We start from the raw sequence: 23210 nt of genomic DNA, 5'->3' as shown, positions 1-23210 counted from the left end.
AAGTTCCCCGGTGGCATTGGTCCATGTATTCTAGTGACCCAATTCTCCTAGGAAGGAAAACTAATTCCAGCTCAAAGCTACTGTTGTCTTTTCACAAATAATGTACCTTGAACGAATAAATGCAAGCTGCATGATTCAGTTTGCATAATAATGAGATACTTGCCATGTCTTGCATGCTTAGCATGTTATTCTTATTTTGCTTGCTTTGCAATACTGAAATGTGTTAAGTGAAAATATTGCAGAAGAGCAATGGAGATGACCAAAGAACTAGTGGGCAGCCAGGGGTATCTATGAAAACAATCCTTTATTAACAACATACCAATAGGACCTTTTTCAAATATATGTCTGGCTGCCCACTGGTTCTTTGGTCATTTCCACTGTTCTGTTGCTGTGCTTTGAGTTGTGGAGACTGGTCCCTCTTCTTTATTCCTTTGATAAAGGAAAATATATTGTTATTTAGCAAAAGTCGTTTAATTCTCAGTGTATATTTATAATTACCCCTCATATTCAGGTAGATGTCAGAACAGTTTGTCAGTCTACAGACCAGTACAGGAAGTATAACCTGTACCTTATTGTGCAGATAGGAATACAGTAAATACCAAAAAATAAAGAACAAAATGGCAAATCCTATGTTACAATCCAAGGCCCCAATTCTGTATATGGCATAGCGCCAAAAACATCCCTGCCAATCAGCACTGTGCTTAACACGATTCTATAAAAGGGTCCTGCCACATATGGAATCACATTTAGTGGCCATATGCAGTATAACATTTACGCACGCTCATTTAGGCCAAAGAAAGCCAGGCCTAAATGCTTGTGCCTAAGTTGTCCACAGATTGGGTGTAACTTTTAGACATGTCGATGATCTGCCCTTGCTCCTCCCCTGCCCATGCCCCCCTTTTGAGATTCACGCACTGGAAATGATCACCACTTTAAAGAATGTGCCTACCAAGTTGTGCACACAATTTCTAATTAGTATCAATTAGTGTCAATTAGGTGTTACTTGCCAATTATCAGCACCAAATGGTCTTGTTAATTAAGTTGTGCGTGCAAATTGGCTGTGCACCAATTTGAATATGCAACTTATGGCGCTATATACCGAATTTGAGGGTAAGGATATAATGGAATAAATTAGAATAGGCATTTAAATTGCTATTTACCCACATACATGCAGAACATGTCATGCTGGTAGTGTTTTTGAATTTACATGCTCTGATTAAGCATCTAACACCCAGATGGGCTTTTAATAGTCTTATGTTGGTTCAACATTTATTTATATTTAATTCTGAGCTCTGGCAGAGCTGTTTCATTCTTAGAATGTGCGGTGTCGCCCAGTTGTGTGACTGACTCAATCCTTCTTCTTGACAAAAAAACACTACTTTCAAAAGCCATTTAACTCCATAATTGACTATTTTCACAGGCAAAAGAGCTATCTAAAAATAGTGTGGTTTCACAACATGCGTACTTTTACCGGTATTCAGCAGAGGCGTTCCTGCGGGTGAGGTTAGGACATATTTTCACTTTAAAAATTGCCAAAGAAAAAAGTGCTCGCACACACTTCCGCTTCATTTTTCTTCAGGCAACTTTTTCCAATCAAAACAGCATGTGCCTTTTGGAAAATAAAAAAGTAAGCTCATTGTTCCAGTCCTTGCCCTAATCCCACCACCAGGATTGCCTCCACTATGGTAGCATAATGCCTTACCGACAGGCAGGGCAATTTTCCAGTAGCCCCATTTCCACAGATAAAACAGAGATGGCTTTGAAAATTGTCTTCTCTAAATTGTAAAAAAGCTTTGATTTCTTGACGGCTTACAGAAATTCACTTTCTATGAGAAAATGTTTTAGTCTAAAATGATCCCTAGTTAGATGGTTTTGGAGCAGAATAATACTGCCTAACTACTGTACTTCTGTTCCTCTATTCCAATGTTTCTCAAACTTTTTTTTAGCTCTGGCACACTAAATGGTGCAAATGTTTTTTGCGGCACATTATAATTGAAATTATAAAATTGCACAAAACCAACAAAAAGTTAACCTTCCCCCTTTTATCAAGCCACATTAGGGGTTTTTTTTATTGCCCGCCACTACGGTAAAAGCTCCGACATTTACCGCAGCAGCCGGCGATAAAAATTCCTAACGTGGCTTTATAAAAGGGGGTCTAAATTTGAGAGTTATTTAAAGCTATGTATGGGTGATTGTAAGAACGGTGAAATTAAAGTAGATAGAACTGCTAATCGATGCGATGAATGAGCTTGTTTTTGAGTGCAAATTAACTCAAAACATGGCTTGATAGTCGACAAGCAAACACACATTTCATCATGCTGTATGACAACCTACTGGCCACCAGAGCAGCAAAACTGGACAGACAACTCACCAATCTGCTGTCTTCGACCACAGATTACAAAACCTTCAAAAGAGAAACAAAAACCCTACTCTTCAAAAAATACATAAAACCTATATAACACATCCAGATCCGTTCCCAAGCTTCACCTACAATACTATCTACTCCTTAGCAAATCTAAAATGTTCAAACTAACCCTTGTATTTCCTAATACCACGACAATTCTTATGCAATCCGCCTTGAACCGCAAGGTAATGGCGGAATAGAAATCACGAATGTAATGTAATGTAATCATTCACCATCTGCAGTCATTCTCTTTTTTTCGATGTCTGTCAGAGCTGAAAATCCAGGTTCACAAAGATGAGAAGATCCAAACAGTATCAAAGCCTTGATTGCTTTGTTGCTCAAGTTAATATAACTACTGCATAAAAAAAATAAAACTAAAATTACTTGCCGTTAGTTTTCAAGGACCAATTACCTCAAAGAATGATGCTTGTCTGGGCGGTTGTAGCTTTATGCACATAACATTGACAGACTTTTACGTACGCAACGTACATTTCATCTATTCTAGTGTATACTTATGAAGGGAATTTATTTAAATAAAGTAAAATTCTGGAATCTCTCATGGCACGCCAATAGCGATCACAACATGATCCAGTACAAACTAGAGGTAGGAACATCAAAAGTGAAGAGAACCACAGCAACAACGTTCAACTTTAGAAAAGGGAACTACAGTGCTATGAGAACAATGGTGATAAAGAAACTCAGAAACAGCTCAAGGAAGATGGAGACCGTAGAGAAAGCCTGGTCCCTACTCAAGGACACGGTGCAAAGAGCACAAAACCTGTACATCCTCAGGTTTAGAAAAGGGTGAAAAAAAAAAAAAAAACAACAACAATCGAACAAAAAACCCGGTGTGGATAACAAATGAAGTGAAGAAAGCAATAGGTAACAAGAAAGTATCGTTCCGAAAGTGGAAAAAGGACCAAACTGAGGAAAACCGGAAGGAACACAAAAAACACCAAAAAGAATGTCACAGGGTGGTCAGGAAAGCAAAAAGAGAATGCGAAAAGAGGCTGGCTGGGGAAGCAAGAAACTTCAAAATGTTCTTCAAATACGTGAAAGGGAAGCAAACGGCGAGAGAGGAAGTGGGACCGTTGGATGATGGAGACAGAAAGGGAGTGATAAAGGAGGAAAAAGACGTAGCTGATAGGTTAAACAAGTTCTTCTCGTCGGTCTTCACGAGCGAGGACACATCCAATGTACCAGAACCCGAGGAGATCATAAGTGGGGATCAAGATGAAAAACTGGAACAAATAGAGGTAAGCCATGAGGATGTCTTCCGGCAAATAGATAGATTGAAATGCGATAAGTCACCTGGCCCGGACAGAATCCACCCAAGGGTACTAAAAGAACTAAGAAATGAAATAGCGGAAACACTCCGACAAATTTATAATCTATCCTTGAAAACTGGGGAGATCCCGGAGGCCTGGAAAATAGCAAATGTCACACCTATCTTTAAGAAGGGATCGAGGGGTGACCCGGGGAACTACAGGCCGGTAAGCTTAACTTCGGTTCCGGGTAAGATAATGGAAGCACTGATAAAGGACAGCATCTATGAACACATAGAAAAGAATGGACAACTGAAAGCGAGCCAGCATGGCTTCTGCAAGGGAAGGTCGTGCCTAACAAACTTACTACACTTCTTTGAAGGGATAAACAGCCAGATGGACAAAGGGGAATCCATAGACATCATTTACCTCGACTTCCAAAAAGCCTTCGACAAGGTACCCCATGAGCGGCTACTTAGAAAGCTGTGGAACCACGGGGTAGAAGGGGATGTTTACCGATGGATTAAACACTGGTTGGCAGAAAGAAAGCAAAGGGTTGGAGTAAAAGGCCAATACTCAGACTGGCAGTGGGTCACGAGCGGTGTTCCACAGGGGTCGGTGCTGGGACCGCTGCTGTTCAATATATTCATAAACGACCTAGAAACGGGGACGAAGTGTGAAGTTATTAAATTTGCGGATGACACCAAACTCTGCAGCAGGGTCAGAATCGTGGAAGAATGTGAAGACCTGCAAAGGGACCTAAAGAAACTGGAAGAGTGGGCAAAAAAGTAGCAAATACGCTTTAATATAGAGAAATGCAAGGTCATGCATATAGGGAAAAAGAACCCGATGTTCAGCTACACAATGGGGGGATCATTGCTAGGGGAAAGTAACCTTCAGAAGGACTTGGGTGTGCTGGTGGATACAACAATGAAATCATCGGCACAGTGTGCAACAGCTTCAAAGAAAGCAAACAGAATGTTGGGTATCATTAAGAAGGGTATCACGACTAGGACAGAGGAAGTCATCATGCCGCTGTATCGTACAATGGTGCGCCCGCACCTGGAGTACTGTGACCAGTATTGGTCGTCGTACCTCAAGAAGGACATGGCTTGATACTTGAGAGGGTCCAGAGAAGAGCGACGAAAATGATAAGAGGTATGGAAAACCTTTCATACGCTGATAGGTTAGAAAGGCTGGGGCTCTTCTCCCTGAAAAAGCGGAGACTTAAAGGAGACATGATAGAAACCTTCAAAATCATGAAAGGCATAGAGAAGGTAGACAGGGACAGATTCTTCAGACTATGGGGAACCACAAGTACAAGGGGGCACTCAGAGAAACTGAAAGGGGACAAGTTTAGAGCCAATGCCAGGAAGTTCTTCTTCACCCAGAGAGTGGTGGACACATGGAACGCGCTCCCGGAGGTTGTGATAGGGCAGAGCACGCTATGGGGATTCAAAGAAGGATAAATTCCTGAACGATAGGGGGATTGAGGGGTACAGATAAAAGTAGAGATAGGGGGATTGAGGGGTACAGATAAAAGTAGAGATAGGTTAGGAAGAGTATAGATAGAAGAAAAAGGGGGATTATAGGGCTAAGTCAAGGAACATTTGACAGGTCATAGACCTGATGGGCCGCCGTGGGTGCGGGCTGCTGGGTGCGATGGACCTCTGGTCTGACCCAGCGGAGGCAACTTCTTATGTTCTTATGTTTCAAGGATTCCTACAATCCAGGACCTACAGAGTAAAGACAAACAAAGAAAAATCAGAACCTTGGTCCAACCCCTTTGGCGTACCCCAAGGATTGCCATTATCCCCAACACTCTTCAATCTCTACATTGCATCCCTCAGCACCTGCCTAGACAAAATAGGCTTAACCTCCTATAGCTATGCAGACGACATCACCATTCTCCTTCCTTTTGATCAGCCAACACTCACAATGACAGACACACTACACAGAACTCTAGAAACAGTGGCAACATAGATGAAAGACCAAAGACTAAAACTGAACTCGGATAAAACAAAATTCATACTTCTTGAAAAAATAAAATCCCAACCATAACAAACCTAGTAATAAACTCAATCACATACCTCATTCAACCCGCTCTAAAACTTCTGGGAATGACGAAAGACAGATACTGCACCATGCAACCACAAATCAACAAAAAAAAAACAGAAATCATTCGTGGTCATGAGAAACCTAAGGCAAGTTTGAAAATTTTTCGACAGAAAACAATTCTAGCTCATGGTCCAGTCCTTAGTCCTAGGTCTCCTTGACTACTGCAACATCCTCTATCTCCCCTGCCCCACAACAATGATAAAACAACTACAAACAGTACAAAACATAGCCCTGAGACTAATCTATTCACTAAGAAAACACGACCACATCACCGAGGCATACCTCGACTCACACTGGCTCCCAATTCAAGCAAGAATACTATTTAAATTCTACTGTCTACTATTTAAAACCATAAATGGTGACAGCCCAGCCTACTTGAACAACCGCCTAATCCAAACTACCACAACCAGACACAGGAGAACCCAGACACCATTCACACACCCTCCAATCAGAGACATCAAATGAAAAAAAAACTGTACGATGGCCTTCTAGCCACACAGGCAGCAAAACTAGACCACCAACTCTCCAATCTACTAATCGCAACCCCAGACTACAAAACATTCAGAAAAGAAATAAAAACTCTGCTATTCAAGAAATCCATGAAGACTAACTAACACCGTATGAAACATTTCAATCCTCTGAAGCAACCCTCTCTACTCTAACACCTCTGGACATGTCCAGAAATCCTCTTCTGTAATCCGCCTTGAACTGCAAGTTAATGGTGGAATAAAAATCACTAATGTAATGTAAGATTAATTGAAACCAACTGCTTACAAGAATACTATGCCCATGTAACTAACTCTCTTAGCTCTAACCCTCACCATCTCTTTGCCATACTCTACTTAGGCTAATCGAAGTGTTGGGTTGTGACATGCATCTATATATCAGTCTTGTACTGTTGGAAGGTTCAGATTTGCCTAAGTACTAACAGACTGATTGACTCGTGAAGCTGGCGGTGACTCTGCCAAAACATGGCTTCATGTCAGCTTGAGTCTTTCTCTTGGGCTTTTATTAATAAACTATTTTTTATTATATAAAAATAAAGGGATGCGCTGTTGGCAACACCTACTCCTTGTTTTTTGACTGACCTAACAAATATGTCAGGATTTATGCCTTTTGCCAATCATGTTGATGTTTTGGCATAAACTGCTCTGAGTGAGTAGCGCGCCAGTGGAGGGATTAGAATATGTTGCTCTCTTAATCCCCCAAACTACTAGTGCTGATCATTTCTAAATCGCTACTAGACATGCAGTTCTGTACACATTATATGCTTGTATTTTCTCTGTCCCTAGTGGACTCACAATCTAAGTTTTTACACCTTCAGCAACGGAAGGTTAAGTGACTTGTCCAGAGTCACAAGGAACTGCAGTGCAAATTGAATCCAATTCCCCAGAATCACAGTCCATTGTCCTAGAGAATGACACGGGGTTAGATTTTTCTCTGTCCCTGCGGGAACTCATTTTCCCGTCCCATCCTGGCAAGTTCTTTTCCTGTCCCTGCCCCATTCCTGCAAGCTCTGTCCTCATCTGCACAAGCCTCAAACCCTTTAAAATCATAGCGTGGCAACATTCTAGAGTTCAGATTATGATGTCATAATGCCTCATTCCACCAATGCCTAAGCTCCATCCTCATCTGCATAAGCCTCAAACACTTTAAAATCATACGTGTTTGAGGCTTGTGCACTAAAGGCAGAGCTTATAGGAATAGGACAGCAACAGCTACAAATCTCATGGGGACGGGACTGGGAAATTACGTTTCCACGGGGAAGAGGACAAATTGTTCCCATGTCATTATATACATTGCACTAACCATTAGGTGGCTATGCCTCTCCTAATTGTACAAAGACAAAGAGGGCAAGACCATTCATACAAAACATGCAGTGAAGATCAACTCGCACTAATAAGCTTTTTATATAGAAATTGTCTGCTTCACCCCCACAAATGAGTAAGACGGTGCCATGGTTGATGGATAGAAGGTAGGGCAAGACCAAACGTGTTTTATTTTTAATTTCAGAAGGTTAAAGCTCTCCACAAGCCAAACTGGCAAGGGGTACCAGTCTCTGTAACAGCATCAGGAAAATACAGGTTTATATTTCTGAAATGTATATGTGCTTATGTTTCTATTTTGCAACATGGGCTGGGTATGCTCCAGTACATTCACATTTATGTGCTGGTTTTCAACCCGTTGCAATGTTCTACACACTCGGACCCTGATTCTGTACGCAGAATCTATACATGGAACCAATAGCAGCAGATATATTCAATAATAGAAACACAACCTAAGGAACAATTGAGTGTAAAACGGAGGGCCCTCGGTTATCACAACTCGCACCTGAGGTAAATCACAAAAAAAACCCTAACATAGAGTTGTCACTAAATAACCCCAAAAGGATAACTTCTGATACATCCCCGGGCCCTTACCGTCATTCAAAGCGATAGTGCAAAAATGTGCAAAATAAGGTCAGTGACTAAACAATAATATATCGCTGCTGCTATAGGTAACGCACATCAGCGTCCCAAGTAAAGGTCACCGCACTAGCAGCGTAACCGCAACATTGCTGGACAAAAAAGGTGCAAAACACAGTACTTATCTTCAGGATTGGAGAAAATTCAAAAACCCAAGACCGCTCCAATGGGGCTCCGTTTCGAAGGAAGAACCTTCATCGGGCACCGCTTCCAGAATTGCGGCTCTCGAAAACTCTAGGCGCCGGAAATGTACAAGTTTTACAGGCCAAGGCAAAGCAGGGAGTTGTCAGAAACAGTTCAAAATACACTTTATTGATAGTATTACTGCATAGACTCATTTCATGTCCTAGCATATTCCAATGTTCTACCAACAGGGCTGATAGAATATTTCTATTAATACAGCTCCAATGTTCCATGATACGCGTACGGATCAAGCGTTTGGTCTTGTCCACGTGTAGTAGACCAGAAGGACATGTGATGATATATATCACGTTGATTGTATGACAGTCAGAATAGTGTTTGAGGGTATATTCTTTCATGGTCTTAGGATAAATGAATTTGGAGGTATGTATGCTGTTTTTGCAGACACTATATTTGCCGCATTGGAAATGACCTTTTTAATATAGATGATGAAGGGATTGGAGGTAATGCAGAAGGAACTGGTTCCTCCTTCAGATTCAGATAGTTGTTTGTCCTTGAAACAGAATCGCGGCTCTCGAGGACTCTAGGCACTGGAAATGGTCAGGTTTTACAAGCCTACACTTCCAGTCCCCAGGGTCCTTCCTGAATCGCGGCTAGCGGTGCTTAGTGACGCTGAAGTCTAGCGCTTCTCCCTAACCACGCTTCAGCGTCACTATGCACCACTAGCTGCCAAGGACCTAGGCGCCGGTCCCGGCCCTTTTTTTTTTAATGATGATTTAATTGGGTTTTAATGGCACGACCAATTATCATGCCAGTTAAACCCAATTAAAATAGGCATCGGTAAGGCGACTATTGCTGCTTAACTTTCGGTGGCTTTTGTAGAATCTGGCCCTCGGTGCATTAACGTCCATTTCTCCTGTTTCTTAGGACAGCCTCTTATGTCAGCGGATTCTGTTTTAAAAATACTAGTAAAGTTTGAGACGTCCTGAATTAGATGTCTAAATTCCAGCTTCTACATTGTTTCAAAAATAGGGCTGTTAATATTTTATCAGCTACTAGCAAGATATATTTTTTTCCAAATTGCATTACTAAAAAGGTTTGCTTTTGCTGCAATACCGACTCAAATCATAAACCTCTATTTTAAAATTCATTCTAATGTACAGAACTGCTTTGACATAGCGCATTTGTTCTGGCTGACTACAATACCGTTATGTGATGTTATATTGACGGAGCGTGTTTGACAGACCCTGTTTGTTTATTTGGGGTAGCATGAGCTGCATGAAGAAAATGTCATATTTTGTTTCATGATTGTGTATATTTCTCTCCTGACATCTCAGACAAGCCTTATTGGCAGAGAAGCAATGGATGTTGAACTTCTTTCTTTGGCCAGCAGTAGCGCTTCAACTCAGGGCAAAGAAAAAGTTGAGGCACAAAAGAACTTGGCAGGATGTTCACGTAAGTTGTGGTTTCATTCAATATTACTAAAAAAAAAAAATTCACCAAATATTTGTAGATGTATAATATCGAAAATAAGGCCAGATTTATGTATAAATTAGACAGGTTGTTCACCCTCTCCAAGGTGGAGAGAACGAGAGGGCAGTCTCTAAAGTCAAAAGGAGATTGATTCCGTACAAACATAAGGAAGTTCTTCTTCACCCAGAGAGTGGTAGAAAACTGGAACGCTCTTCAGGGGAGGCTGTTATAGTGGGGAAACACCCTCCAGGGATTCAAGACAAAGTTGGATAAGATCCTGCTATACCAGAACGTATGCAGGTGAGGCTGGACTCATTTAGAACACTGGTCTTTGACCAAAGGGCAGCCATGTGAGCGGACTGCTGGGCATGATGGACCACTGGTCTGACCCAGCAGCAGCAATTCTTATGTTCTTAAGCTACATCTTAGGACAGGGGTTGGCAACCAAGGTCTTCATGGGCCACCGCCTAGTAGGGTTTACAAGGCTGTCACAAGGAATACGAGGTCTGACAATTAAGTTCATAAACTTACCACCGTGCGCTCACGTTGGCAGCACTGTACAAACAGCTTGTCAATGTCTCGTAGCTGTCTTCATGTCGACGTGTGGCGGTGTCTTTCTGAGTGGTGTTCATTATTGTTGTACACTTCTCCCTCTGTATTCGCTGTGATAGGGGATTAACAGAACCGCAAATACAGAAAAAATGCAAATAACTTTTTCATATGTTATTCGCTGTTTTCTATTAAAAACCATTGTGAATATGGTGAAACCGCGAATAACATGGTGGGAGACCTGGCCTGTTCCTGAAGGAGAGGCAAAACATGGTGAAGAAATTGCTGGGAATCAGCGATTTTCTCTGTAAATGCTTGGAATCAGCAATTTCTCTATGTAAACTGATGTAATTGGGGGGAGGAGCCAGCAAGCTAAAAACCGTGAATAATCAAAACCGCGATTGCTGAAACCGCGAATACGGAGGGAGAAGTGTACTACAAAACAAACTCCCCTACTAACAATCAACACACTCACTATAAAGTATGCAAAATAATTGCAGTCTAAAAGGTTATCGAGTCATAGTGACTTAAGCTTCAAGCATCAAAGGCTTCAAAATTGGTAAAAAAAAAATCCAAGAGGTAGGAAAAAGCCTCAGAACCCCTTCCACACCATATAATTTCAACGTGGAAAGACTTTTATGGGGTAGGTGAACCTCATCGGCATAAAAATACCTCCTCAATTGAATTTAGTACCAAACGCCTGATACTCATCTGTTAGAAAATTCCACAATAATAGCTTAAGTGGTGATTTATGAGAAAATTCCACCATGCCAACTATGGCCAGCGTTTTGCCTATGTCGGCTGCTTCAGGATGTGAAGGCATCGATCATCTCCTAGAGGGCAAAAATCTACATGAAACATTCTTTTCTTCACGTTTGCACTTATGAAAAAAGATAAAACCTTTCTTCATATGGCGTACCTTTTGATAAATACGACTTGCCTAGCATCTTGACGGCTGTGCAAAAATGGCCATTATAAAGCCCCCACCCCTGACTTTTAAAGCTCCAGTTAAATAATCAAGCTAACGTCACGGGGAAATAAAAAGAGCCAATCATGGGGCAAATAAGCTGAAAAAAAACCTTTGGAAAAAATGTTTGGTTTAAATCAGGCGCTTCACTGCAATAAAACAAAACACTCCCAGGTTGGTCATAAATCAATATTTCACTAAGGTTGTTTAACTGAAAAGAGGCTCCTAATGATACAACTTTTTCCCGGTATGTAAGGAATTCTTTCCTTCTGGTCTGAGTCCATTTTGAAACATCCGGGTATATATATATTCTTTCTCCCAAAAAAGAAACTTGTTTTAAACCATAATACAATCTCAAAATCATTTCTTTATCCTGATGGAATACAAGGGATACTATCAATGTAGCTCGTCCGGACAATTCAAGATTTGATGATTCCAAAAGAGTTGATAAGTCTTGTTCGGTAGTTGTCTCAGTCTCTTTTATTGTCCTTTTTAGATAATAAATCTTCTGCAAAGGGGGTATATTCACTTCCGTAATTTTTAATATAGAAACCAAGAAATCCTTAAATAATTCCCTAGGAGTTTTAAATTTAGACATAGGAAAATTTAAAATCCTCAAATTTAAACTCCTATTTTGATTTTCCAAATTTTCAATTTTACGAAGAAAAAAAACTTTATCCTTTGCATGCTGGTTTCACTAAGGTTGTTTAAAGGTGTAATGACGATGCTGAATACAAAACAAAGCTAGCTCAGGGTCCCATTTTATGCTCAGCAAGATGCACGTGCAACTCTAAATTGTTGCCAATTAACACTAATTGATAGCACTCAATTGTTGGCGCTAATTGGCTTGTTAGCCGATTTATGCCAGGATTCACTAACCTCCAGGCAGGTCCGATCAATTCAGAAACCAAAAATATGCAGATGGGGGCGATCGGAGGAACGCCCCCCATCTGCCTGTATGGATCGCGGATGCGTGATACGCGCGCATGCACAGACCATAGGAGCAGCGATTTTTTTTTTTTTTTACTTTTTTGTACTTGCGGCAGGACATCAGGAAGACTGAACCACCGCCGCCACTGCCACTGACCCCAACCTGCGTAGCTCCCAGAAAGCTGGTCCCGCTCTTGCCAGCTGCCTCACTAATAATAAAAAGATAAATGGAGCCCATGGTTTTAACCCGCTCAGAGCCCGCGGGCAGGCAGGCAGGAAATCATGGCAGTTCAGGGCAGGCAGCAGTTTGGGCAGGCAGGAGAAGAGCATCGGAAAGACGAGCAGCAGGAGATAAGAAGCAGGGCTGAGCAGGGCAGCATTCAGGGCGAGCAGGCAGGAGAGATTGCAGGGCTTCCAGTCGGAAAGTTGTTTTTGGCTGGTCCCCAGCAGTCGCTTCTTCAGGTGATCGGGCAGCCCAGTCAGATCAGAAATTTGGTGTAGTGAATTGGGTCGCTGTCCAATTTGCATGCATTTCACCTCATTTGCTTGCAGGGGATCGCTGGAGAGGTAAGTGAATCAGGCTGGATGGTAATTTGATAGTAAAGGGGTCGCAAACCGATCGGTACACGATCGGTTTGCTTTGTGAATTTAGCCCTTAGTTGCACTGTGCATCTCAGAATAGCGCAGTTTTTTTGTGTGAAAATTTGTATGCCATTTATAGAATCTGGGGGGTAAATGTACAAGCGACAGCATGTGGTAAGTACACGAATACGCTAACCCTCCATGTTCCTACTGTATAACATAGTGCAGTTCCATAAAGGATGCTAAAAATTAGGCACACAAAATCTGTATTCTACAAAAGCATTCGGGTGCCCAGATTCTGTTATAGAATAGCACCTAGGTTGACATTTACACAATGTAAAAGGTAGGTGTAATTGTTAATGCCTAAATGTTGGCACGTAGAAACACAACTTACATTAGTACGAGACCATTAGGGTTACTGTAGAGAAAATAACATAGTAATATAGGTAAACAAGGTCTCATCTGGGACCTAGTTGAGCCTCCGCGTGTGCGGGTCACCGGACTAGATGGACCAAGGGTCTGATTCGGTGAAGGCATTTCTTATGTTCTTAATATAGTAAATGACATCAGAGAAAGACCAATCTGCCCTGTAAACCCATGCATTACAATTTCATGATTAAATTAAAATGTCTTTTTTCTTTGTTATTTCTGGGCCGTAGACCCAGTGGCGTACCAAGGGCGGGAGGGGGGGAGCGGCTTGCCCCGGGTGCATGCCCTATGGGAATGCACAGCCGGCCGGGTACGGAACCTCCTGGGACCTGCACTTCAGCATGGCTGCTGGTCCACTCCTGCGGCCAAGAAAAAGGCTAAGAAGCCGGCAGGAGCAGCGAAAGCGTCCTTTAAGGAACACCCTCCCAATCTGGCTCTATCCCACCCCCTTCGTGATGCCACCAGACAGCGTTTTCAGCCATTGGTCGACCTTGCTTCAGTCGCAACGCCCAGGCAAGGTTGACCAATGGCTGACAACGCTGTCCGGTGGCATCACGAAGAGGGCAGGATAAAGCCAGACCGGGAGGGTATTCCTTAAAGGACGCTTTTGCCACTCCCGCCAGCTTCTTAGCCTTTTTCGAACCGTAGCAGTGGCGTACCAAGGGCAGGGGTGTGTGCCCAAAAAAATGATGGGCCGGGGGGGGGTGTCAAAAAAATGATGGGCTGGGGTGTGTGAAAAATGATGGGCCCCGGGTGTCACATACCCTAGGTATGCCACTGCGTAGACCTTAGGAAGTCCACCAAGTACTGTCCTTATTTTCCAACTACTAGAGTTGCTGTTGAAGCTCGCTCCAGCCTCTCCAAACCATCTCCTTTGTGGGATTCAGACTGTGAAATTCTCTGTGCTCATCCCATACTTTTTTGAATTCCAGAACCGTTTTCCTTTCCACCATTTCCCTCAGGAGGGTATTCCAGGCATCCATCACCCTCTCCGTGAGAAATAATTTCCTGACATATTTAAGTGTACCACCCCTCAATGTCAACTTTCAGGGAAGCCTGATATATGTAGGCTTTCAACTGTAACTATAGTATTAAACTCCCCTTCAGCCTTGAGTACTAATCACCCTTTTTTAGGATTATAGTAATAATTTGAAATCAGAATCTCATTGTGTTTAGGGACATTCACTATCTCCTCACAGTACTAAAACAGAAGTATCTTCAGCAGTTTTTTTTTTTAATTATTTATTTATAATTTTTCACATACGTTCACAAGAGTATATCTTGTTACATGAAATACAGGGAAAGCAATAAGTTTTAATAGATAAAGACGAACGGAAATCAGAACCTTCCATTCAGGTACATTTTCACCCCCTTCTTTGACCACAATAAAAAGAGGAGCTCATACAAGTTAATTGAAGATAATTAAAGAAACATTCCCATTAAAAAAAACACCTAGTATGCTCCTTCGCCGGTTGCCGTCATCAATGCGGCCTTAGGCCCCGCCCCAGTGCATTATGTGATGCATGGGGAGGGGTCTAAGGCCCTGATTGGCTCAGGCACCTCGGGCTCCTCCCTTGGCCAATCAGGGACTTCCTTAGGCTCCTCCCTAATGAAATTCCTGATAAGCTCAGGCGCCTCGGGCTTCTCATAAGGGAGGCGTCCGAGGCGCCTGAGCCAATCAGAGCCTTAAGCCCCTCCCCGTACATCGCAAGATGCATTGGGGCGGGGCCTAAGGCCTGCATTGCTTACGGCAGCGGAGCAGGAAGGACTAAGCATCGCTCCTGCTCCCAACTTAAAGGTACAGGGGGGGATGCAAAATATCATAAGAACATAAGAAGTGCCTCTGCTGGTTCAGACCAGAGGTCCATCGTGCCCAGCAGTTCGCTCGCGTGGTGGCCCACTGCGCACTGTGCTGATGGCTTCATTGCCTTATCCACTATTACCCCCAAGTCCCGTTCTTGGGTACTCTCAATCAATATCATCCCTCCCATCGTATAGCTGTACCTCGGGTTTCTGCTTCCCACATACAATATTTTATATTTCTCTACATTGAACTTCATCTGCCATCTCGTCGTCCATTCCCCTAGCTTGTTCAGTTCCCCTTGTAATTCTTCGCAGTCCTCCTTAGTCCAAGCAGCACTAAATAGTTTGGTGTCATCTGCAAATTTTATTATTTCGCACTTCGTCCCTGTTTCTAGATCTTTTATAAATACATTGAACAGCAGCAGTCCAAGCATCGACCCCTGCGGAACACCACTCATGACCCTCCTCCAGTCCGAGTAGTGGCCTTTCACTCCTACCCTCTGCTTCCTCCCCGCAAACTAATTTCTGATCCATCTGTGTACGTCTCCTTCCACCCCATCAGTACCATTAAAAAAAACAAAGGAAAAAAAAAAACAGGCCTACAGCAGTTGGGCTTTAGGATCGTAAAACCGAATGCTAAATAGCCAAGAAAAAGTTAGTGAATCAATCGCTTGGCTATTTTGCATGGGGTTTTACAAATTTGCATGGCCGGATCAGAAAATGGGCGATCGAGGGGGAAACACGCGGTGGACCATTTTGTGAATTGGGTCGGTTAGCAGCGATCGTGGCTGAGCCTATGAAAACAGGTTTAGCCACGATCGCTAACTTTAGTGAATCGGGGCCCTAGTCCACTGGCAGCCCTTGAGGACTGGGAGTAAAGACCAAGAGCATCTTCTTTTTTTAAATATGGACCTCACAGTTTTCAAATTACTCTTATAGTGCAATTAAATTTTCAAAAGCTCAGACGTTTCAAATTAGATCTTAGCATCATACAGTATATTTAATTTATATATATTTCCTATAGCATGTATATAAATACAACACTGATTTTTTTCATTAAAATTTACATTGAAGAGTATTATGCTTGAAATTTACAACCAATCATCAAACATTTGGCTATGTTTGTATTCAAGTGCTTTAATTGAACAGTTCTTTTTTAGGGGGGGTTAAGACTAGTTTTGGATAATTAATAATACCTCCTTTTGTTTGTTTAGATAAGGATACGCCGGTCCCAATGAAAACAAATTCAAAACCTTTGCAAAAGGAACGTATTTCATTTCGTGACAATCCTGTGCAATTCAGTGGCGGATGGGGAGGCGGCAAGAGGAGGACAAAACCTTTCAAATAGTGTTTCTGCTTTGAAAGCGTTGAAAGAATAGTTGTAAAAAGGTTGATGATGTAAAAAGGTTGTCTGAAAACCCTGTGTTGTTGTTTATTAGCAGTTCTGTAGAATAGGGGTGCTCAGTGTTGGTCCTCGAGATTTGCAACCTAGTCGGGTTTTCAGGATTTCCACAATGAATATGCACGAGATCTATTTGCATACACTTTCTTCATTGCATACAAATAAGTATCATCCATATTCATTGTGGAAATCCCTGAAAATCCAACTCGGTTGCAGCCCTTGAGGCCCGACATTGAGCTCCCCTGCTATAGAATGTTTAAAAGGACTGCTTAATTTAATTTCCCATTGTGGTGATGAGCTTGTATCCTTGTTCACTGTGTTCAGATGCAATGTACATTACTGTTCTGAGGCATTAAACCAGTTAATCTGAGGAGGTTATTTCAGAAGGTTTGCTTAGCTTCTACACATATAAATAGCATTTACACTTGGAAACGACCAAAGCATGTAAACAGATATTTTAGAACAACCCTATTTACTTATGTAAATCTGTGGCATGTATAGTTTCCAAGGGTTGCTTGGACCATCCAGAAATGCCTGCATGCATATCCAAGTTTAGATTAGATATTTGGGCTTGGATCATTCCTTTTCAATGGTGTTTCAAGGCAACTTTTATTCAGGTACATTATTCCTTACAATATAAGTTTGTACCTGAAGCAGTGGAGAGTTAGGAGCTCCTTTTAAGAAACCACGGTAGAAGGTTTTACCGTGGGCCGGTGAGGTAAATGCTCCGACGCTCAAGAATTGAATGAGCATCGGAGCATTTACCTCACCGTAAAATCCTCTACCGTAGTTTCGTTCAAGCCAGCGTCAACACAATACAATACAATCTTTGTATACCACCATTACCTCTCTGACGTTCAAAGTAGTTCACATAATAATCAGAAAGATACAAATAAAAACTTTACATTCAAAATTAGAGCTTTTAAAGAGCATAATCCCTAAAAAGATAGGTTTTCAGATATTTCCTAAAACTGTTGTAATTGCGTTGCTGACTAATCTGACCCGATAAAAGTTTCCAGGGTTTAGCAGCTTGATAAGCCCATGTTGAATTAAACATTCTAGCATATCTTATAAGCTTGATATCAGGGAAACGAAAGAACAAATCTTGTCTCAAATTAAATATTTCATTTTTTGCATAGTTTAACAATGGAGGCGTGTACTCAGGTATAGCCCCTTGACATAACCAGATTGTTTTGTGGATTAAGTTCACACCTTATCAGTAGTAACTCAAGGTGAGTTAAATTAGGTTCAATGGGCCTACAATCAAAGTGATGAATTCTATAACATGTTGCCTATATCTGAAGGTGAAATAGACATAAGAACATAAGAATAGCCTTACTGGGTCAGACCAATGGTCCATCAAGCCCAGTAGCACGTTCTCACGGTGGCCAGTCTAGATCACTAGTACCTGGCCAAAACTCAAGGTGTAGCAATATTCCATGCTACCAATACAGGGCATTCTTAAGATGCTCCTCAGTGTATCCCTCGAACTCTACTGTTTCTTGAGCCATATATTTGTTTCACTTAAAGCTCACTAGAAATATGGCAATGGTTTGTATAGTCCTTATTCCAGTATGTGTCCAAAATTAATAATGAAAAAATATACTGGATAGGAATCTTAACCTCCCAGACTCGTGAGTGAATAAATGAAAAAGCCTCAGCCCCACCACTCCACCGCTGTATTGTCTTGTTACTGCAGGAAGAAATTACGTGGTGCAATCATCACAGGCTATTTCATTCTTCTATTATTTAATTAATAATTTTGCATAAATAGTGTAATTAAATAAATAATTTACTGGTAATAAGAAGTACTTAGATTCAGTGTACTTACCTTATGCCAGCTGAACCCTGGGAACATAACCCGACATGTTTCGCACCGTCTGTGCTGTATCAAGGGTCCCCCTAAATAGTAACAGGAAGGTGACGTTAGTGTATATACTATAGCATCGCCCCATCCGTTAAGTTATATAAATAATTACCACTCAGCCATAAAATCAAGTTTCTTACCGGGTCGCCTATGTCATCTGACTCTGCCTATTTTTGCAAAGGTGTCAGCGTGTATCCCGGCATTTATATAGAATCCTCCCATTCAAACCTGTAACTCCTCCCCCTAAGCCCTATTGGTCAAAATCTGTCAAAACAATGAAGCCCACTCCAACTCGCTGTTAAGTCCATAAGGTTCAACTGTATTAAGAAAAAAGATGTTTCTCTGTTCACGTTCATTCAGTTTAGTTAAATCTTTCCCACCATCCCTCCCCACAACCTTCTCGATGATACGCTATCTCATGTCTTCAACTTTGTGATTATGAACCAGCCAGTGGTCAACCAAAGGAGCTTTTATGACCTTATTCAGAATCCGAGATTTATGTTCGGTCAATCTAACCTGTACTGACCTAGAAGTGCGTCCCACATATATTAGATCGCACGGACAGATAATCGTGTATATAACATCGCTGTCACTCAAAGATTCCAAAAAAATGTCTCTCCCTGGGACCTTCCACGACCTCCCCTCAATCGTAAAGGGACATCATTGGCATCTCCCACAACCTGTATGTTGACCCCCGATCTTTCCTTTCCTACATCCGTATTTCTGAAAATTGCATTTTTGGCCCAGCGTCGTACCCCTCGAATATGCAATCCTCAGAAAGTTGTACAAGGATATATGTCCCTGTACTATATGCCAATGTCTCCTCATGGCATGTACTAAAGAATTAACAGCTTTTGAAAAAGGAAGGATGCATGTGAGGGTCTCACTCTCCTCCTCCTGGGTAGTATCTGGTTCATTAAGAAGGAGTTCACGTTGGGCAAATCTTGCCCTTGTGTAAGCCTGCTTAATGGCTCTGTTAGGATAGCCTCTCACCTGTAGCCGATCAGACAGTAAGTTGGCCTGCCTCCGAAATTCTTCCACGGATGAGCATATCCGCCGAATCCGTAAAAATTGCCCCACTGGTAGATTAAAACGTAGTTTATAAGGGTGAAAACTGTTAAAGTGTAAAAGTGTGTTACGTGTGTCCGGCTTCCTAAAGAGGGAGGTGTGGACCTCATCTCCAATAATGGAGATGGCAATATCTAAGAATTGGATGTGTGTTTGATGGCATGACATTGTAAAAGTGATGTTGGGGGTCAACAGTATTTAAGTGTGTCAAAAATTCATCTAGACGTTCTCTGGTGCCCTCCCAGATTAAGAAAATGTCGTCAAGAAAACGTCCCCAAAAAGATACATATGCATATCATATAAATTTATATACGAGGATAGATTTGTATATAAATCTATATGGTATGCGTATGTATCTTTTTGGGGACGTTTTCTTGACGACATTTTCTTAATCTGGGAGGGCACCAGAGAACGTCTAGATGAATTTTTGACACACTTAAATTCTGTTGACCCCAACATCACTTTTACAATGTCATGCCATCAAACACACATCCAATTCTTAGATATTGCCATCTCCATTATTGGAGATGAGGTCCACATCTCCCTCTTTAGGAAGCCGGACACACGTAACACACTTTTACACTTTAACAGTTTTCACCCTTATAAACTACGTTTTAATCTACCAGTGGGGCAATTTTTACGGATACGGCGGATATGCTCATCCGTGGAAGAATTTCGGAGGCAGGCCGACTTACTGTCCGATTGACTATGGGTGAGAGGCTATCCTAACAGAGCCATTAAGCAGGCTTATACGAGGGCAAGATTTTCCCAACGTGAACTCCTTAATGAACCAGATACCACCCAGGAGGAGGAGAGTGAGGCCCTCACATGCATCCTTCCTTTTTCAAAAGCTGTTAATTCTTTAGTACATGCCATGAGGAGACATTGGCATATAGTACAGGGACATATATCCTTGTACAACTTTCCGAGGATTGCATATTCGAGGGGTACGACGCTGGGCCAAAAATGCAATTTTCAGAAATACGGATGTAGGAAAGGAAAGATCGGGGGTCAATATACAGGTTGTGGGAGATGCTAATGGTGTCCCTTTACGATTGAGGGGAGGTCGTGGAAGGTCCCAGGGAGAGACATTTTTTTGGAATCTTTGAGTGACACTGATTGTAATACCAGCGATGTTATATACACGATTATCTGTCCGTGCAATCTAATATATGTGGGACGCACTTCTAGGTCAGTACAGGTTAGATCAGGGGGTCTCAAAGTCCCTCCTTGAGGGCCGCAATCCAGTCAGGTTTTCCGGATTTCCCCAATGAATATGCATGAGATCTATGTGCATGAACTGCTTTCAATGCATATTCATTGGGGAAATCCTGAAAACCCGACTGGATTGCGGCCCTCAAGGAGGGACTTTGAGATCCCTGGGTTAGATTGACCGAACATAAATCTCAGATTCTGAATAAGGTCGTAAAAGCTCCTTTGGTTGACCACTGGCTGGTTCATAATCACAAAGTTGAAGACATGAGATGGCGTATCATTGAGAAGGTTGTGGGGAGGGATGGTGGGAAAGATTTAACTAAACTGAATGAACGTGAACAGAGAAACATCATTTTCTTAATACAGTTGAACCTTATGGACTTAACAGTGAGTTGGAGTGAGCTTCATTGTTTTGACAGATTTCGACCAATAGGGCTTAGGGGGAGGAGTTACAAGTTTGAATGGGAGGATACTATATAAACGCCGGGATACACGCTGACGCCATCTTGCTCTTTTGCAAAAATAGGCAGAGTCGGATGACATAGGCGATCCGGTAAGAAACTTGATTTTAAGGCTGAGTGGTAATTATTTATATTATACACTAACGTCACCTTCCTGTTACTATTTAGGGGGACCCTTGATAACAGCACAGACGGTGTGAAACATGTCGGGTCATGTTCCCAGGGTTCAGCTGGCATAAGATAAGTACACTGAATCTAAGTACTTCTTATTATCACTAAATTATTTATTTAATTACACTATTTATGCAAAATTATTAAATAATAGAAGAATGAAATAGCCAGTGATGATTACACCACGTAATTTCTTCCCGCAGTAACAAGACAATACAGCGGTGGAGTGGTGGAGCTGAGGCTTTTTCATTTATTCACTCACGAGTCTGGTATATTTTTTCATTACCAATACAGGGCAAGCATGTTATTAAAGCACATAGGCACCTATGTACCTTTTTAAAATATTAGGGGGCAAACTGTGAGAAATTGTAGCTTGACCAAGGGCAGAAACATTTACACCAGCTTGTTCCAGTGATGTAAGACAAAGGTGCAAGTGACCATTTTTAAATGCAGCACCATCTGCAGAGAAGCAAAGAGCTTTTTCCTTCCCTATTTTTTGAAAGATTTTTGAGGGTAGGCGCTGTTGAGAAGGGAGAGAAGTGGGAGAGTCCCAAGAAGTTGGCCATGGGCCCAATGTTCTTTATTAATGAATGTGAAGGGAGTTGGGGGCAGGGGCGATCTCTTATCATTTGAGGGGGCTGGAAAAAGACAGATTAGGCTGTCAGATGGGATCTCTTACTTGGTAGGTGGGAGAAGCATGCTGTGGGGGAGGGGACATCATTTAGATGGTATTTGAAGTTTAATATGCAGTATATCTGATTACTTTATAAAGTTAATGTGCCGTAAGTGCAAAGCCTGTGCAGTAAATGTGTGTGTGTGTGAGGAGGTGGGGGCATTTACCACATAGGACAGACACTTATCACATGGCATTGTGTTATATGCAGTTTTACTATTTCTCCTAGAATGCTTGTCCTCAGCATGAACTAACTTCCTATTTGGGAATCCCAAGGATTACAGCTCTTAACATCCCCATAAGCAAAATGTTCTTTCATCTCTCTTCTGTGCTCTCTGGAGCTCTTTCTAGCAGCAATCTGAAATACTACCCAGTGTATCACATCAGTGTAGAAGAGTCAGGTAAAATAGATTTGATTCCATTGCACTGAACTAGAACCAATTACACTTCTAAGTTGTCAGTGCTTATCTACTGGTTAATGAGAACTGTAATATTGCTGTACTAGGAAAACACTGAGACCACAATCCTGATAGAATTGTAGAGAATGAAAAATTCATGATCACCTAGGACATTCTCTTACCAATTGATAAAAAGTGGTAAAAGAGAAACTAACAAGAACATCGTTGCTAATAACGTGTCAGTACCAAGCAAATATTCTGTACAATGTGTGGAAGAAAGGGAAGATCGTCAAATACCAAGGGAGGCAGAGATCAAGAAAATATTTGCAAGAAATAGTTATATTAGTATTGAGGAGGCCATTGGTCTCATTTAAAGATCATTCAAGCATATTTTGATTTGCTCCCTGTGAAAAGTATATCTAGGGCTTCTAGAATCAATGTTCAGTATAGTTTAAGTGCCCAGTTAAAACTCATGTGGAAAACTGGGACACAATATTCACTTAAATGGTGTCATAGCAATGTCCTCCAGCTGGGTACCTTGATTTCACATTCTAATCCTTGGTACTTCTAAGGTCCCTTTTCCTCTTATGGGTTCCTATGTATTTCTCAGAGGATGGGCTTACCAGAGGTTAGGCAAGATGCAAGCGCCTTAGTAAAAGGACCCTGAAGTTACTGAACACACGGACAGACATAGTTTAATGGGACGGAGTCAACATGGACTTCATGGAAATCCTTCCTCAGCAATTCACTTCATTTCTTGGAAGGGGTGAGTAAACATATGGTGAGCCAGTTGATGTAATATATCGAGATTTTCAGAAAGCTTTTTGAC

General features: G+C 41.7%; 1 protein-coding gene across 4 annotated transcripts in view; it reads left to right on the top strand.

Annotated features, from left to right (window-relative positions):
• LRRIQ1 (leucine rich repeats and IQ motif containing 1) overlaps window positions 1-16898 on the top strand; it is a 289414-nt gene extending 272516 nt beyond the window's left edge. For 3 of the 4 annotated variants that reach the window (XM_033951658.1, XM_033951656.1, XM_033951659.1), the window contains 2 exons: window positions 9731-9848; window positions 16341-16898. In XM_033951658.1, coding sequence (XP_033807549.1) covers window positions 9731-9848; window positions 16341-16474 — 252 coding nt within the window. In that variant the 3' untranslated portion in view covers window positions 16475-16898. The remainder of the gene's footprint in view (window positions 1-9730; window positions 9849-16340) is intronic. The other variant, XM_033951657.1, reaches the window with a different exon arrangement.
• Window positions 16899-23210: the final 6312 nt, after the last annotated feature.

Source organism: Geotrypetes seraphini, chromosome 7, assembly GCF_902459505.1.
Source record: "Geotrypetes seraphini chromosome 7, aGeoSer1.1, whole genome shotgun sequence".
Classification (NCBI taxonomy): Eukaryota; Metazoa; Chordata; class Amphibia; order Gymnophiona; family Dermophiidae; genus Geotrypetes; species Geotrypetes seraphini.
Note: the sequence above shows the minus strand (reverse complement) of the source record. Positions and strands in the feature narration are given on the sequence as shown.